We start from the raw sequence: 16,564 nt of genomic DNA, 5'->3' as shown, positions 1-16,564 counted from the left end.
GGACAAAAGAGAAGATGTGCTTTGGCAAAAATGTTATTTTTTGATCAATTAATTGATTAATTACTTAATTATTTGTTTTATTCCTCATTCTGGCAATATCTCAGGCATATTTTGAGTGAGGAAGCTGATATTTGGACATGAAAGTGACCAAGTGATTTGGTGACAAAGGGTATTTTTGATTTATTGATTAATCAGTTAACCATTCATTTTTCAATTAATTACTTATTTTTCACAAAGTTACAGATTCCAATGAAACTGATGGTGGTTTTGGTATGCTATTTGGCAATTGATTGAGAAATTATTTTATGATTATTATTAATTAATTTATTTTAATTCTGCAATTAATCAGTAAATTATTGTACACCACTCCCAATTCTAACGCCATGTGCTACAAGGCGGCATCGCCAGGTGCCAAAGGCACCCTGGCAATGTTGCGCACTGAAGGATTGTTATTTATTTATTTGGCAAGGGGGTGGTATACTTTGAATATACAGTCAACCCCCGCTTCATCGCGGTTCACCTATCGCGCCCCCGGTTCATCGCGGGTTTTCCCTTGGAACGTAACTAATTTTTTTTCTGCGGATTCCCCCGGTACATCGCGGTAATAATATATAAAATATAAATTATTTAAGCAATAAATTATAACGCGTGGCGCTCGAAAGTATCTTCATAATAAAACAAACAAAAAAAAAATTGTATGTTAGTCGACACAACGCACGAGACAAAGACAGAGAGCGCGCTATTCATTTCTCCTTGGTGCTGATTGGCTGCTGCCCATGAGGTGCACTCTCGCTGTCTTGAGTGTTTCGCTTGTGAACGACACAGATATTTTCTACGTTTTTTTCTCCAAGCCCTACGATGCCGCCCAAAGGAAAAACGTTTGCCGCGGTTGGGCGCCATTACGGTTTGAATGAATCGACCATACGCTACATCAAGAAGGACGAAGCCAACATCAGCGCTTTACATTCGCAACGCCCTGCAGCACCTCGTGGAGGCCATGGATTCGACGACAATTTTTCTCTGAGGGCGTATTGGCGTGATTTCACGATAGCAACATGTCTCCAAATAATTCAGAAGGCTTGACAAGAAATGAAAAAAGAAACCTTAAACGCTTGTTGGAAGAAGCTGTGGCCAGAATGCGTCCACGAATACAAGGCCTTTTCTCCAGACGAAATTCACCATTCGGTAATCGATAAGGCGGTCAAGCTGGCGTAAATTCTAGGAGGAGGATTCAACGACATGACGCACGACGAAGTGAATGACCTCATCGAAACCAACTCTGACCCATTAACGGACGAGGATTTGGCTGAGCTTATGAAGTCTGCATGCGAGGAGGAGGAGGAACAATCTGATCCATCGCAGGAGCACGACGACGAAGGCCTCTCACTTGAACGCTTAGCAACAATGGCGAAAACTCTCCTCACCACCATGAAGAAACAACGCCAGCAACTGCCCATCACAATGCTTTTGCAACGTTACTGAGTTTACAGTAAGCATTTTTATGCTTCAAATGTTTTCTTTATGTGTTTAATTGAGATTAAAATGTGTTTAAAACGTGTTTTGTGGAGGCGTCCATTCATCGCGGATTTTCACTTACCGCGGGAGGGTTTGGAACGTAACCCCCGCGAGAAACGGGGGATTACTGTATTGCTACTTGTTGAGTGATTTTTTTTTTGTATTCATAGTCAAGGCCTATGGAAGAGCTAGCACACTGAAACTCCTCGGAGCGAGCACACTGAGAAGGAAACTCCAAGGAGGAATTAATGTAAAATTCGGATGGATTTTTGTTGGGTTAATGAGGGTAGAAAAGATCATAGTTTTGGATTGGGGACGATCTGAGATGGTGGTGAACAACTGTCTTGAAGACCTAGACCTAGCGGAAAGAATGACATTGAAGAGGATGTGGAAGTTGATTCCACAGGTGCAGAAAAGAGGAACAAATGAGTAGAGGTGAGCAGTGATCCTGGATTTCGGTAGTTTCACCTGAAGAGGGTTGATGGTGGATGATGTGAGCCCTGTAGAAACCTGGATGAAACAAACCACAAAAAGAATGGAGGGTGCAAGACCAGAAAGGAGGTGGTAGATGACAGAGAGACCAGCAAGCTGTCTGCGATGGCGAAGTAATAAGCCCATAGATTCAGCTTCGGTGCAGGAGATTCCAATGATCTTGAAGGTCTTGGTTTCCAGAGTGTCAAGCTGAGCAAGATGCGAGGCAGGGGAACCAGCCCAGAAGGGAGAGCAGCACTCGATCAAGCTGAGGATGAGGCCTTGCTGGTGTATAGGAGTTCAGGTGTGCCAAGGAAGGACGTTGCACAATGGAGGATGCCCTGTTCGCCGGCTTGGTTTGCCCAAGAAAGATCGTGGCTGAGAGTGAGACCCAGGAATGTGAATACACCATTCTAAGTGTTTGATCAGCTTGTGATTTTTTAAGATCTGAAGAGAGGGAAGAAGCTGCAGGATGAGGGATGCCATGGCAGAAGATGGATTCATAAGCAAATAAATAAAAAGGATTTTCCAGAGATTCAGAGATCATTGATGAAGACCAGGAATAGGACTGGGCACAAAACACTGTCTTGGGGCACTCCAGCCTTGACAAAGAAAGGAGATAAAAGGATTCTGTTGAGTGCCACACGTTGGCTATGAGAGTCGAGGATGTCAGGGGCCTCAGTATATTTTTGGGCGAGTAGACGTAGCACATTCAAGGTGGAGTGACCAGGTCTGAATCCACATTGGTGACCTGAAATGAGGTTGTTGGGGAAAGGAAGGATTTAATATCAATGATCAATGTATCACTGCACCCTGACCTTGCTGATAATTGTAAGTAAGCTGATAGGTCTGTAGCTTAGGGGATCAGTTTTGCATCTATTTTATGTAGTGCAGTGATATTGGCAGATTTCCAAGCAGATGGAAGATGAGCTAGAACAAATGACAGGGTGAAAAAGGCAGAAAGAGGATGTGCAAGACCAGCAGAGTAAGTTTTAAGGATACATGAGCTGATCTCATCTGGTATAGTAGTAGAGCCAGAGTTGAGGGTTGAAAGAACCTTCTCTACCCTCTCAGGTGCAAAAGACAGAGTCCAGGATACCAGAAAGTGAGGGGGGTTGGGGACACAAGATTTGAAGCAAATTTTTGATTTTGATTCTGACACAAGACACAGAATTGAGGCATTCAGCCTTTTCATGAGTAGAAGCAGCTGTAATGCCATTTGAAAAGAGGGAAGGCATGGAAGTGGAGCATACTCCAGAAACAGACTTAAAAAGATGCCACCAATTTTTGAGGTGGGAGACAAGTTTGAAAGTTCATTCTTGTGGTTGGACAGATATTTTCTGGCTATCTAGAAAGTGGACACACATTTGTTGCAGACTTTTTGGAAAGCACTGAGATTGCCTTCAGTCAGATTTGCCTTCCAGGAAGAGAAGGGAAGTTGTTTCAGAGTAACTGCCTCACCCCAGGATTCAGTGTACCATGGGCGAGAAGAAGAGTACAATAACTGAAGACAAGATGGGATGAATCTGTTCATGAGAGAGAAAGCAGGTTGCTGTGGAAGAATTCCCAGGCTTAGTTAACATCAGGGCTTTGATTTGTACATAAATTTGTTAATAAGAAAGAGTAAACAATCCACAGAACACTTTCACAGGAGCAAGGGGAAGTGATGGGGGTAAGGGAAGGGGATGGGGTAACTGTCCTCTTGTGATGTTTTTTTTTCATTTCCACAAAATTTGTCCATAAAACAATCACCACTACACAAACCTTGAGAACCCTTTCCTGGGCTTTCTGGATGGCCTGTGCTGGTGTATCCGTCACTCCTTCCCGCGTTAAACTTTGATGCAAGTACTGCTCAAAAGTATATGTGGCATCATCCATGAGCTGTGGACAGACAGATGTCTTTCAAATTTGCAACCAGGAAGAGTTCCACAAATATATCCATTCATTTAGGCATTTGGAGAAAGCAATGGTCCGAAAACAATCCATTTTTACAAGCCTTCCTGGAAAGTTTGTGAGAAAAAAACAACATTCAAAATTGCTTTCAATTGTTTCCAGGTAACTCAAAATGGGGGGAAAAAATGCCAAAAATGAAAAATCGGAAATAAAAGGAGTTGCAAAATGGTGGTTTTTCCATCTGAAAATCAGCCAAAATAAAATTTATGATAAAATGGCAGTTAGGCTATATTATATGCAGTTAAGTGAGTAGCTGAAAGCATGGCTGGTTGGGAAAGATAACATTACTTGCATTTTGAATAAAAAACAATGTTAATGCCACCACCACTTTGTGCTTGAAAATAAAAATTTGATCTTGGCATTAAAATCAGAAAATCCCACATTTGCACTTTAAGATAAAGTTTAGGCTTTGTCATCACTGCAAAGATAAAATGAGATTTGTAATAAGGAAGCAGCACCTCCTGCATGAGGCCTTGAGTGCGATGCACCAGAGAGCAAGGAGAACAAAAGCCTAGTGAAGTCTTGAGATGGGATAACTGATCAGGGAGTCGCTCTGCTTTCTCGTAACATGGCAGCATCTTGAGTGTGTTCCATGGCAGGACTTGCAGGTCATGCATGGACTGAGTGTGGGAGAAACAGAGTGAAAAACAGGCAGTATTTAAAGAAGAGCAAGAGCTGAGATGCAACTGCACCACACACAAACATTCTCGTGTGCAGCCTTGAGTCTGTTGGTTGCACCATTGGTTAGGGACGCGGCTGTGCTGCTGATGCAAGTGCCCTTATTACCAGTACACTGGTGCTCATTTGGCCGATCTCAGAAGGATGACAGGCTGAGTCAATTCCACCTGGTGTCAATTCAGCAGCCGATGGGGCTCAAACTCAAGACCCGAGGATCCAAAGCCAGGCTTAACAGCACCATTATCCATTTTAAAAAGTCACATAACAGAACTAACTTGGGAAGTGGCTTTCTACAATATGATATATATATATATATATATATATATATATATATATATATATATATATATATATATATATATATATATATATATATATATATATATATCCTTAAAGAGAACTCACTTAAGACTATGTTTGGCATGTGGCTAATTAAACTACATTTTTACATTGCAAACCACACATAATGCAAACAAAGATACATAGATTCAGGGTTCTGACATTGTTGATCACATATAACAGACCTCATCACGTTTGTATACATTATTGCACATATAACAGACCTCATCACGTTTGTATACATTATTGAGACGTGTGGAAGAGCTCTGGGAATTTGGCCATTCTCCATCACATTTAATTAGAGGCTCAGGAGCAATATTTGAGCCATCCGAGGTGGTAGAGGAAGTCTGGAGAGATTCCATCTTTCCAAGCAGCCTTCCCTCTGTTATAGACATGCCAGCCCTAAGTTCCTCTGGGGAGAAGCTGTCAGAGATCAGAAGATACCAAGCAGCTAGTCAGTGACCAAAGTTGCCACCTGATGTCCTGCTTGTGATTGATGTCGAGTGGACCTTTTGAGTTTGCGACAAGCTTTGGAGCAACAGCGTCCAACTTGACCTGCACAAAAAGTTTCTCCAGCATTAGTCACACATAGTTTCATCAGAAGGCCCCAGGCTCGGCAGCTTGGGAAAGTGAATGAGGGATTCCACACACTCCATCAATCTCCAGCGTCTTGTGGTATCCAGGGACCCGAGCAAAGCTACTGCTAGTCCGGGGTATCCAAGCTGTTGGTATTACCAGAGGAAATTCTTACACTCAGTTGCAACAACAAATATACGTCTCCCTGTATCTGTGCAGAATCTTATTACCACTGCCACCAAAGGTGAAGGAGGTTATGTTTTCACCCCTTTCTGTCTGTCTGTGTGCAAGATATCTCAAAAAGTTGTGGACGGATCTGGACTAAATTTGGTGGGCAGGGGACAAGGACGAACTGATTAGATTTTTGGTGAAGATCTGAATCCGGACCCGGATCCGAGAATTTTTAAGTGATTCTTCACCATTGAGAGATAGGGCTAAACTCATATATAGCATGATATCTCAAAAAGTTGTGGACGGATTTGGATGAAACTTGATGAACCGGCTGGGTGTGTGACCACGACAAATTGATTTGATTTTGGTGAAGATCTGAATCCGGATCTGGATGTGAGAATTATTTAATTCCGAAAGTGATTCTTCACCATTGAGAGATAGGGCCAAAAACAATATACAGCATGATATTTCAAAAATGTATTGGGCCTGATATGTTCTCGTGGATCAGGAATTATGTGGCGGAGCTCTACCGAGTGCCCTTCTAGTATTTTTGCTGTGGCGTTGAGAAGGCCCCAATGCAGTCACACACCTTTGGCATCAGAGGGATTTGGGGATTGTTTTCTCAACTTCAGCTGTGGACTCTGACTCGCTTGCCCTGCCGAGGTTCCACCTCATCATCTGTTTTGACAGCAAAAGAGGGATTTGGCTGATGTTGGTTGTGTGAAAAATTTGAGGACACATTTCTAGTCGAGTACAGAGAGGCATCATCACCAATTCGGATTCAGATGTTTTTCTTAGTCTGTTATGTTCTAGCCTGTTGTGTGTTCCAGCTCTTCCACAAGCCTCAACTTTGTCTTGAAATACAAACAAACCGATTTTAAGGCAATGAAATATGCTTGAGCACGCATGCACAGTTATTTTCCCCATAATGCTGTTCTCCAACATTTATCTCTTATTGAACAGTAATGGCTAAATTAGTTGTACAGTACACCTAAAGTACGAACTTCAGTAACGTCGAAGTAAGTGATTGTTTTTCCAACTGCCGAGATCAACTGGGATTCATTGTTTACAGAGGTTTCAACCCTTTCGGCATTTATTGATAAATAAAATTCAGTAAATAAATGGAGAGATAAAAAAAAGGATTGTGACCTTCATGAAAGGGGAACCCAAATGCAATTTTTTTTTCTTCTGAAAACCATTGAAAATCATTAATCATAGTTTAATTTGAAGGGGGAAAAAAATTGAAATTATTTTAGCCAATCACAAAGCGTCAAAGAAAAATATATATATATTTTAACCGGAGTGTGTCGATTTTCGATTTCGCCGGTGATGTCACACCTTGAAGCCATCTTGATCTGAATGGAGGCTTACGTGCTTATATAAATAAAGTGCATTTACATCTCGGATTCAGATACCGATTCCACCGGTATGAGCAACTCTGATCGTTCTCACTTCTCAGTATGTTGAAACTGATCTGTGCAATTTTGAAGAAACTATTGGAGACAAAATTAGGAATGGAAACACTTTTGAAGGAATTGTGGAGCCGAATTGTTTAGAGCCATATGCGAGTGATTCAGAGGAAGAAGGTGGCAGTGGTAGTGAAGATGAAAATGCTGGTAACATGTTCACTACAGATTGGTCGGGTTTGTTTTTCGTTTAAGGAAGAAGGGAGGGATTTTGTATTAATTCATAAATCAGTTATGTTACTCGAGCAGAAATATCCGTTATCGTCCGACAGCCGATATCGTCCAGGCACACTCAGACACCATGGACAAAATGGGCGATAAATGCTTTATCCCATCGCAGGCTGACCAGGTGTCGTATGTTACGGGATCGTCCCCTTTCTTCCTGATGCGACGTCACGGATAATCTGAAGAAGAAGAAGATTTGGACTTTTAATTGCAAAATTATCTACTTTATAATCGGATATCGGGGGAAAAAAAGACATTTAATTTATAGGGTATCAAGGGATAGATTAGCATCGAAGTGGTCTTAGTGGTTGGGTTCCTCTTTAAGGTTTTTGGTACATACACAGCAGTGTTATTAGGATCAGGTTGGTTGATGCCAAATGCAAATTGTGACGATGCATGTCACCTTATAGAGATGCTCCACGCCCCCATCTCTCTGAAGGTTATGTGCCAGAGTTTGTGCCTCAGTTTGAAAAAGCTGCTGCTGCTCCGCAAAGCCATCACTGACGGCAACCATTAGAGCATCAAGTGCACCACCAAGCAATGGTTGTACATTCTCCTGACAGCAAGTATCCACACGCTGGCCCATGGAGGCTACCACAACATTGAAAAAGAGAGGGAGGGGTGATTGGTCAAGACAAAGCATGAGCATTGATATTGGCTCTAAATTAAACCCAATATTCAGGCCAAAATTAAATTTGCCAACCTGAATAATATACTTCTCCATTAATTCTCTAAAAAAGGGGGAAAAATAGTAAAACTGATATTTTAAACATACAAATGCCTCATATTTCAGCACAAGAGGTCACCTTGATATGGAATTGGGAAGGAGCGGTGTACAATAATGAAATTTTTTGTGTAAATGCAAAAGAGTATTAGGTCAATGATACACTGCATCAAAATCGAGAAAAGTCTATGTAGCAAGACATATTATATCTAAAAATGAAAATAAGAAAAATTCAAACATTACATACATTATGGTACATACATTACATTTGAGGTATTCTTGCACTTATGAGCCACTGTAAGGTCAAAGCAAAATAACTTCATATTGCCCCTTAATCAAAAAACATGTCCAACATCACTGAGGCAATATGAGGAATTATTCAACCGCTGCTAATAATTTTGACAGAGCAATTATTTAAGACATGAACCTTTTAACACGAATGGATGATGACTATTACTTTACCTTGCCAAAACGATACAGAAGCAAAACAATTTTTTCCCCATTTAAGTATGCTAGAGTGGTTGTACCTGGCGAAGTTTTAGGTGGGGATAAAATAAATGAAGCTGGGGATTGGGGGGAGATGAGGTGGGTTTCAGGGTTGAGGGTGGACCCCCATTCTTTCTACGCAAATGTGTGTGGTATAGTGACATCTCGTGGGAGTCGGTATTTCAATTATTTGCACTAGTAGATTACCCATCCCATGGACGGGTGGCAGAGGTGGTGTTGGTCATGTGATTTTGTTGTCCTTCGCAGTTCGGAGATCTGCAGTCGTGATTTCGTTCCTTTTCACGGGCCATTTTTTCTGAATGAGGCGTTGATTCCTGAGTGGCTTTTATGGGGTTGTAATTGAAGATAGTCACACGGAGACACCGAATATGTTGTCACAGCATGTTTTTGAAAATGTAGTGCAGTTACAGGTGATGATTGAGTGAATATGAACACTTTCGCTCGTGAACTAAAAAGTAAAGGGATCCCGTCATGCATATCAAGTACAATATAGCTGAGTTTCGTGGACCATTGACGCTTCGTCTTGGAGGAGATAAACACTTAGCCCCATTATAGTAAAAAAAAAAAAAAACCTGCCGTCACTGGGCTGTTCTGTGGTAGGCATGTGATGGCAATGGACCAATTGTGTCCGGCGATGTATCTCGGACTTCATAGCAAATATTCGGTGACCTCGGCTTCACCTTTTAACCCCAACCCTAATTTTTTCTCATTCGCTCGTGATTGCGAGCTAGAAAGTATAGCGATCCAGTCATGTATACCAAGTACAATATCGTTGAGTTTCGTGGACCGTTGACGCTTCGTCGAGGAGGCGAAAGTATAGATGAAAATCATAGATGTCATAGAAGTGAGGGAATTATCACACTGTGTTTGTTTTACTTCTATGCACTCCTGAACTGCTGGACGGAATGGGTTGAAAAGTGGTGGTTGGACTTGGGGTGTGCACAGGAAGGTTTTCAGTGGTTAAAAAAACAAAAAAACAAAATCCCAGAAGTGGAAAATTCTGCGCCAAACATGTTTTTATATTAGCATTGTATATTTAGAGACATGCTGAGTATCACGATCATCGTGAAGATCGACTTGCCATAAAATAATCTGCACACCCAGAAAAGCATATGGTCAGGGTGGAGGGAGGAAGCAAATTCTCTTCCTGTAAATGTGTATCGTATAGCATCCATATAGCAAAAGCCGGTATTACAAGTCAAAGAATGAGCTGCAGACATCATTAAAGTGAGGGAACACGGATGGGTTCTTTGCTAGTTGTTAACACCTCAATCATAAAATGTAAAGTGACATTTATGTTGATGTAACAAACAATATTGTGCAACAAGTATTGGTCAACCAGCACAATCATCCAAAAATTAGGGAAGCCGAGTGCTCCGATACACGTCTCAATAATTAAGCGTTTCAGAAATTGCTAAACTAGGTCGTGAGCTTTATGATTTTCATTCATTGAAGTGATGATAGTAATCTATACATTTAACAAAGTTTGTTGAAAATTCAAATTGATCATTTTTTAGCATTTCTTATTGCTGTTCATTTTAAAATATTGAAAATTGGGGATGAAAATACAATAGTTCATTTATAAGATAAATCAAGCCTAATTTTAATTATGTTCCACCACTTAGAGATCGAGACTTGATATTTTTCCACCACCCCTTTCCCAGTTTGGAACAATATTCGACTTGAAATGAAGTAACGCATGCATAGAAACCCCTCATAACAAAGTAAATCAGGGAGGCCTGGACATCTTTCATGCCTCCCAGATAAGGATTATAGAATGAAATGATGATTTTTTTTTTAAAGAAGCTTAAGGTACTTGTAAACATACCTACGGGAAAGGGGTCTGCTTCTGTGCAACAAAACAGTTGGAGAACTTCATGATCAATTCATCCAAAGAGTTGACATACTGCTGTCTGTATTGCAACAACTCCCGATGATGTACGCCCATGAACGACTGAAGGTTCAAAGATGTGCGTTCTAATCAAACCTTTGTGCTTCTTAACACTGATGGGAAAGTCATATCTGGGGCTTGTCGATGCACAGGGTAAGTTTAAAATGATATTTCCTATTAATCATGTTTGGGAGGGGGAGTGGGGGACATTGTGCGCAGGAGTGAGAGTTGTATAAGCTGCGAGTATTGTAACAAATATACTTTTTGTTTGGCGCAGGGGCCACAAGGTAGGTTACACTCGATTTTTGCATCTAATGGCAAAAGGAGAAGTGTCCATTCGTGTGTGTTTATGTATGTGTATTATAATGATGGCCGCCGCTAGCTAATCGTATTAACAGGAAATGGCACGAACCTGACTCTTCTCATCCACGGATATTTTCTTGTATTTTCCTATATCCTGTGAGCCCGATTTGCATTCAGGAACACAACAATTATGGTTAACCATATTGAAATTGCCACTCTTTTATCTAAATGCTGAAAATTATGCTTAAAAGATGATTTGAATCATGGATTTCGCACTAGGAACAGCAGGTTAAATGTGGCTTACAAGCCAACCTGAATCATTGTGTAAACATACACAGCACATGCACAAAAGGTGTCATTTAGCATTCATCCATCATTTTGATAGTCACATATTAGAATAATTTCTTCAGCAACTTGTTTGAGGTTGGCATACTTTAAAGCATAGATTGACTGGACTGCACTTACTTCTCAGTTTTCCTTACAACACATCCATCCCTCTTTTGCCCCCTCCCCTGCCTCACCACGTATCTTGACAAAGAGATGGTCTCGTGATGCCACAATTTGGTCAAGGTCGGAGCGAGCAGCTGCTTCTATTTCACTTTTCGTCTCTTGTACTTCTTTGGACAGATTTTTGTATGCATCGTCTGCTTGTTGCTGAAGTAAAGTATAAACCGCAGACAACACCTGCAAAACAAAATTCAACTGGCACTGAAGCAGAACCGTTTTCACTTAATATTTGTTGCAATAATTGCACAAAAAATTGATACCATTCACTTTTACATAACCACACACATGCATTTTTCATATATATATATATATATATATATATATATATATATATATATATATATATATATATATATATATATATATATATATATATATATATATATATATATATATATATATATATATATATACAATATTGTACAAGATTGGGGTGGTTGGGATTAGACATTTTTAAAGAAGAAGGCGCTTCCAACCAAAAGTAAAAAACGAGATTGTGCCTGATGAAGCCAGCTGTGAAGCTGACGAAACGTTGCCCAAGACCGGGTCTGGTCTCGCTTTGTTGCTCAAATTAGTTGAGTCAAAGTAGTTTTTTACTTTTGGTTGGAAGCACATTCTTCTTTAACAAAAATTTAAAAGAAAAAAATTACATATACAATTATATTGTTGTGGATCCTCACCCGCCCAGCGTGCGGGCGACTGCCTTTAGCTAATTTGCGGCCGCACGCGCCCACCGGACGAGCAATCCAGTCGCAGCTTTTTGGATCAACGCTGAAACCCAGTTACGGGTGTTGTTAACCACACCATAGATCAGCCAACTCTTCTGTCCACGCGCTACAGGGTTGATCGCCGAATTGTCGATGTACCTAATTATTCGCGCAGACAGAAATTCCGGGGATCTACACCTCAACGGAGCATGCACGAAAACGAGCCGCTTTAAGCAGCTCGTTACCTTCGCATTCTGCGAAAGGTTATGTTTTGGTCGGCGTGTATTTATTTATTTATTTGTAATCTTGTGATTCGTATAACTCAAAAAGTATTAAACCGAATTGCATGAAATTTGGTGGGATGATTGGTTACACTGAACAACAAAATTTTTTTACTGGAGATGTATAAAGTGATTTAGACTAATTTGGGTACGCTGATTTCAAAAATCATAACCATTTTGCTGTATCACGTCAGGATTTTCAGTAACAGAAATATTCCCATTGCCTAGAAGTCAGGATTTCAATGAAATTTACAAAAATTCATTTATTCATTTATTTCATCATGAATGCTTCAAAATTATAGAAATTACAGAAAAACTCCACTAGAATGTAATTAAAAATGCTTTAGGCATTTGGCTTTGCGTTTGTGCTGCTCTGTGTCAGTTTCACGATGCAGGAACCAGCAGAAATCGCCCATCATGTTCGGGTTGTGCCGCCCTTGGTAACGCGTCTCCATGAGTGAAATCTCTTGGTGGAATCGCTCGCCGTGCTCGTCCGAGACTGCTCCCAAGTTGTCAGGGAAGAAGTTCAGGTGCTGGTGTAGGAAATGGATTTTCAGGGACATCCTGGAGCCAAGTTTCCTGAAGGACTCCAGCAGCTGCTGCACTATTTCTTCATAGTTGTCCGCACGCTCGTTCCCCAAGAAGTTGTCCGTCACAGCTTTGAAGCTTCTCCACGCTACCAGCTCTTTGGGATTTAGAGTTGTCGGAAAAGTTTCGTCCTTCATAATCTGTCGGATTTGTGGTCCAACAAAGACACCAGCCTTGATCTTGGCCTCCGACAAGGTGTTGCCAAACTTTTCCTTGAGGTATAAAAACCCACGCCCATTCAGATCCATTGCCTGTACAAAACTTTTCATCAAGCCGAGCTTTATGTGGAGTGGTGGAAGGAAAACCTTGGCTGGGTCGACAAGGGCGACATGCTTCACGTTGTGTCGACCAGGTACATGCTCTTTTCGCTCTTCCCAATCATTCTTCGTCCAGTGATTCTTGTCGTCTCTGCTATCCCAGAGACAAAGGAAGCACATGTATTTCGTGTAGCCTGACTGCAGCCCTAACAACAGCGCCACCACTTTCAAGTCTCCGCAGATGTGCCAGTTGAAGTCATTGTACTTGATGGAATCAAGCAGCTGCCGCATAGTCTCATAGGTCTCTGTCATGCCGAACGCGTGAGCCAGTGGGACTGATGGTTTCTCGTTGCCATTGTGGAGCAAAACAGCCTTCAAGCTGTTCTTCCCCGAGTCGATGAAGAGGCGCCAGTCTGCAGGATCATGATCACACCCAAGTTCTTTCAACAGACCGTTGATGTCACTGCAGAATGTCATCGTGTCTTCCATCTCAAAGAACTCAGCCATGTCTCTGTGACGTGCTCTGAACAAGGATATCTTTGTGTTAGGTTCAAGTAGATTCCACTGCTGTAGCCTTGATCCAATCAGCTCTGCCTTCGCCTTTGACAGCGAGAGATCTCTTACAAGATCATTTAAGTCTCCCTGGTTCAGAAGGTGTGATTCTTGAGTGTCGGGCTCAAAAGGTTCATCATCACCATCCTCTTCACCACTGCTTACAGCTATGTTCTGATCAGCTGGAGGTGTTGGAACGGGGTTCTCGTCATCATGAGGCACAGGTTTACGAGCAGAGATGCAGTCAGCGTACTTGATGTGACCTTTATTCTTCTTGTTGAAGCCGGCGATGCTTGTGCAGCAGAAATAACAATCATCATGATGATTCTGCGGCTCACGCCATATCATGGGCACCGCAAATGGCATGCTCGCGCGCTTGCCCACCAACCACTGAGTCAAGGTTGTGTGACAACTTGTGCAGCAGATGTGTGGTGCCCAGCTCTGTTCTTGGTCTCCCACCTTACACCCGAAGTAGTGAAATTAGGCGGCCTTCATTTTCACTGCTGTTGATATACTTCGCTGTTGATCTTTTTTGGTATACCGACCACAGACATAACAGAAGTTGTCAGGATGATTGGTACAGGAACGCCTACTCATCTTTATCTGAAAGAAATAAATATAACACAAGTTAACAACAATTGTACGAAATAGACATGTTAAAGACATATGTAAATTTCATTGAAATCCTGACTTCTAGGCAATGGGAATATTTCTGTTCCTGAAAATCCTGACATGATACAGCAAAACGGTTATGATTTTTGAAATCAGCGTACCCAAATTAGTCTTAATCACTTTACACATCTCCAGTAAAAAAATTTTTTTGAAATTTGTTGTTCAGTGTTATTAGCCAGGAAGCATTCCATAAGATTTTGGGATCGTTCGGGTCAAAGGTCAAGGTCAAGGTCACGAAAAGGTCAAAATCGTCTTTTTACGATAACACGGTCAATTTTTATTCAATTTGCATGCAACTAACGCCAAAATGTTCAGAATTCAACGCCTCATCTTGTGATATGCAATATGACACAATGACGCCCATACTCTTGTTACCGGTTAGGGGTCAAAGTTCAGGGGGGTCACGACCTTGAAAAATATGCGGTTTTTGTCATAACGCGGTCAATTCTTGTCCGCTTTACATGAACCCAGCACCAAAATGTTCAGAATTTAATGCCCAATCTTGTGACACAATGACGTCATAACACATGTCACGGTTGGGGTAAAATGTCGGGGGGGGGGGTCACGCCCTTGAAAAATATGCGGTTTTCGGCATAACTCAGTCAATTCTTATTCGATTTGCATGAAACCAGCATCAAACGAGATTACCTTCTCTTGTTGAAACGTTGTATTCACCGAGCTTGCGAGTGAAGACTCGCCAAAACGACGTGAGTTGATTGTTGTTTAGTCCGTAGCCCCCGAAAGTCGGGGGGGGGTCATGAGATTACAGATATGTGGTTTGTGTCATAAGACCATTCATATGAAACTAGTTCCCCACACTCATACCAAGAACAAAAAAAGTAGTGGCGGCGAAGGTATGCGCTCTATGAGTGCCCGTTCTAGTTCTGTTTGTGATTGCCGAGCGGTTTTATTTCGCCAAGTCCCGTCGGACCCGATTATCTTATCGGTATTAAAACCCAGCTAATATTCTGAACGCAATTACGGCAGTTCAATGGAGGAAGGGACGCAAAGAGCAGGTGAATATTCAAACAAAGGGGACATTTATTTCCAATGCCCATATGCAAGCAAGGCAATGAATGGGGGTAGGGGACAAGACACGAGCAAAAAGACCTACAGCCGATGACTATTTATTATCTACAGCACTTAGTCAGTTCACTACTTAGTAGACAAGGCGCCACAGACTTTCATGCAAAAACCCCAAGAAAGAAAGAAAGAAAAGCACCCGGGCTCGTAAGCCTTTATGATTGCTCGGAGCCGGGATGACCGCAGGGGCTCCGAGAGACCGAGCAGGCTACCTGCCACCCTCTTGGTGATTCGCTGGGCGACCCTCGATGTCTATGCCCGCACTCGACTGGACTCCACCAGCTCCCAACTCAACTCTTGACTCCAATGACGCCTCCAACGGCATCTCCAACTCGCCAAGGAGACCAAGGAGAGAGACTCTCTCACCAACTCACCAACCAACTGCCTTCTCGATGTTTCAACGCGACCCTTTATCGCCCCGGGGCGTTCGCCCCTCCCATCTCGGCACGCGGGGGAAAATTCCAGGAGAGTTCGGCTTGGCTCTTTTGGTGTGATAACTGACATTCTATTTCTTACGCCGTTCTGAGGGACCCGCTCCAACCGTCACTTCTGTTTACCCGTTCTAGAATAACAGGGCGGTAGTTGTTGAGTTGTTCTCTTTGTTTGTAGAGGAGGGTCCTCCTTCTGGAGAATGTGGCTCCTATGGCAGTGTTTGTGGAGATGGCGTGGTGGTTGAGATGTCGTGGTTGGCACTGTGGTGGGGATGGCATGGTTGCTGAGATGCTGTTGTGGTGGTGGAGGTGGCATGGTTGTAGTGGTGTCGTTGAAGAGATGCTGTTTGTTTGAAATAAAAGATAGAACAGAATAACGGCTAACTCAAAAATGCACAGCCCGGCACACGAATAATTCCCTTTATACATCGGTGGGGAAATCTAATCTGGACACACACTTATCGACATAACTGATCTTCGGGGAACCTGAATGGTGATCTGTGAATTTCCACAACCGTAACAATATATATATATATATATATATATATATATATATATATATATATATATATATATATATATGTATATATACATATATATATATATATACACATATATATATGTATATATATATCTGCGGCGGCGCGACCGAGGTCGTGGTGGAGAC

General features: G+C 41.8%; 1 protein-coding gene across 1 annotated transcript in view; it reads right to left on the bottom strand.

Moving 5' to 3' along the window:
- Window positions 1-16,564, bottom strand: part of LOC147013040 (protein Niban 2-like) — a 218,053-nt gene that overhangs the window by 29,758 nt on the left and 171,731 nt on the right. The window contains 4 exon segments of the mRNA XM_085854496.1: window positions 3,751-3,867; window positions 4,398-4,559; window positions 7,798-7,985; window positions 11,341-11,503. Coding sequence (XP_085710622.1) covers window positions 3,751-3,867; window positions 4,398-4,559; window positions 7,798-7,985; window positions 11,341-11,503 — 630 coding nt within the window.

Source organism: Eptatretus burgeri, chromosome 14, assembly GCF_056783735.1.
Source record: "Eptatretus burgeri isolate ZD-2024b chromosome 14, Ebu_testis_v1, whole genome shotgun sequence".
Classification (NCBI taxonomy): Eukaryota; Metazoa; Chordata; class Myxini; order Myxiniformes; family Myxinidae; genus Eptatretus; species Eptatretus burgeri.
This window is presented reverse-complemented; position numbering and strand designations above follow the sequence as displayed.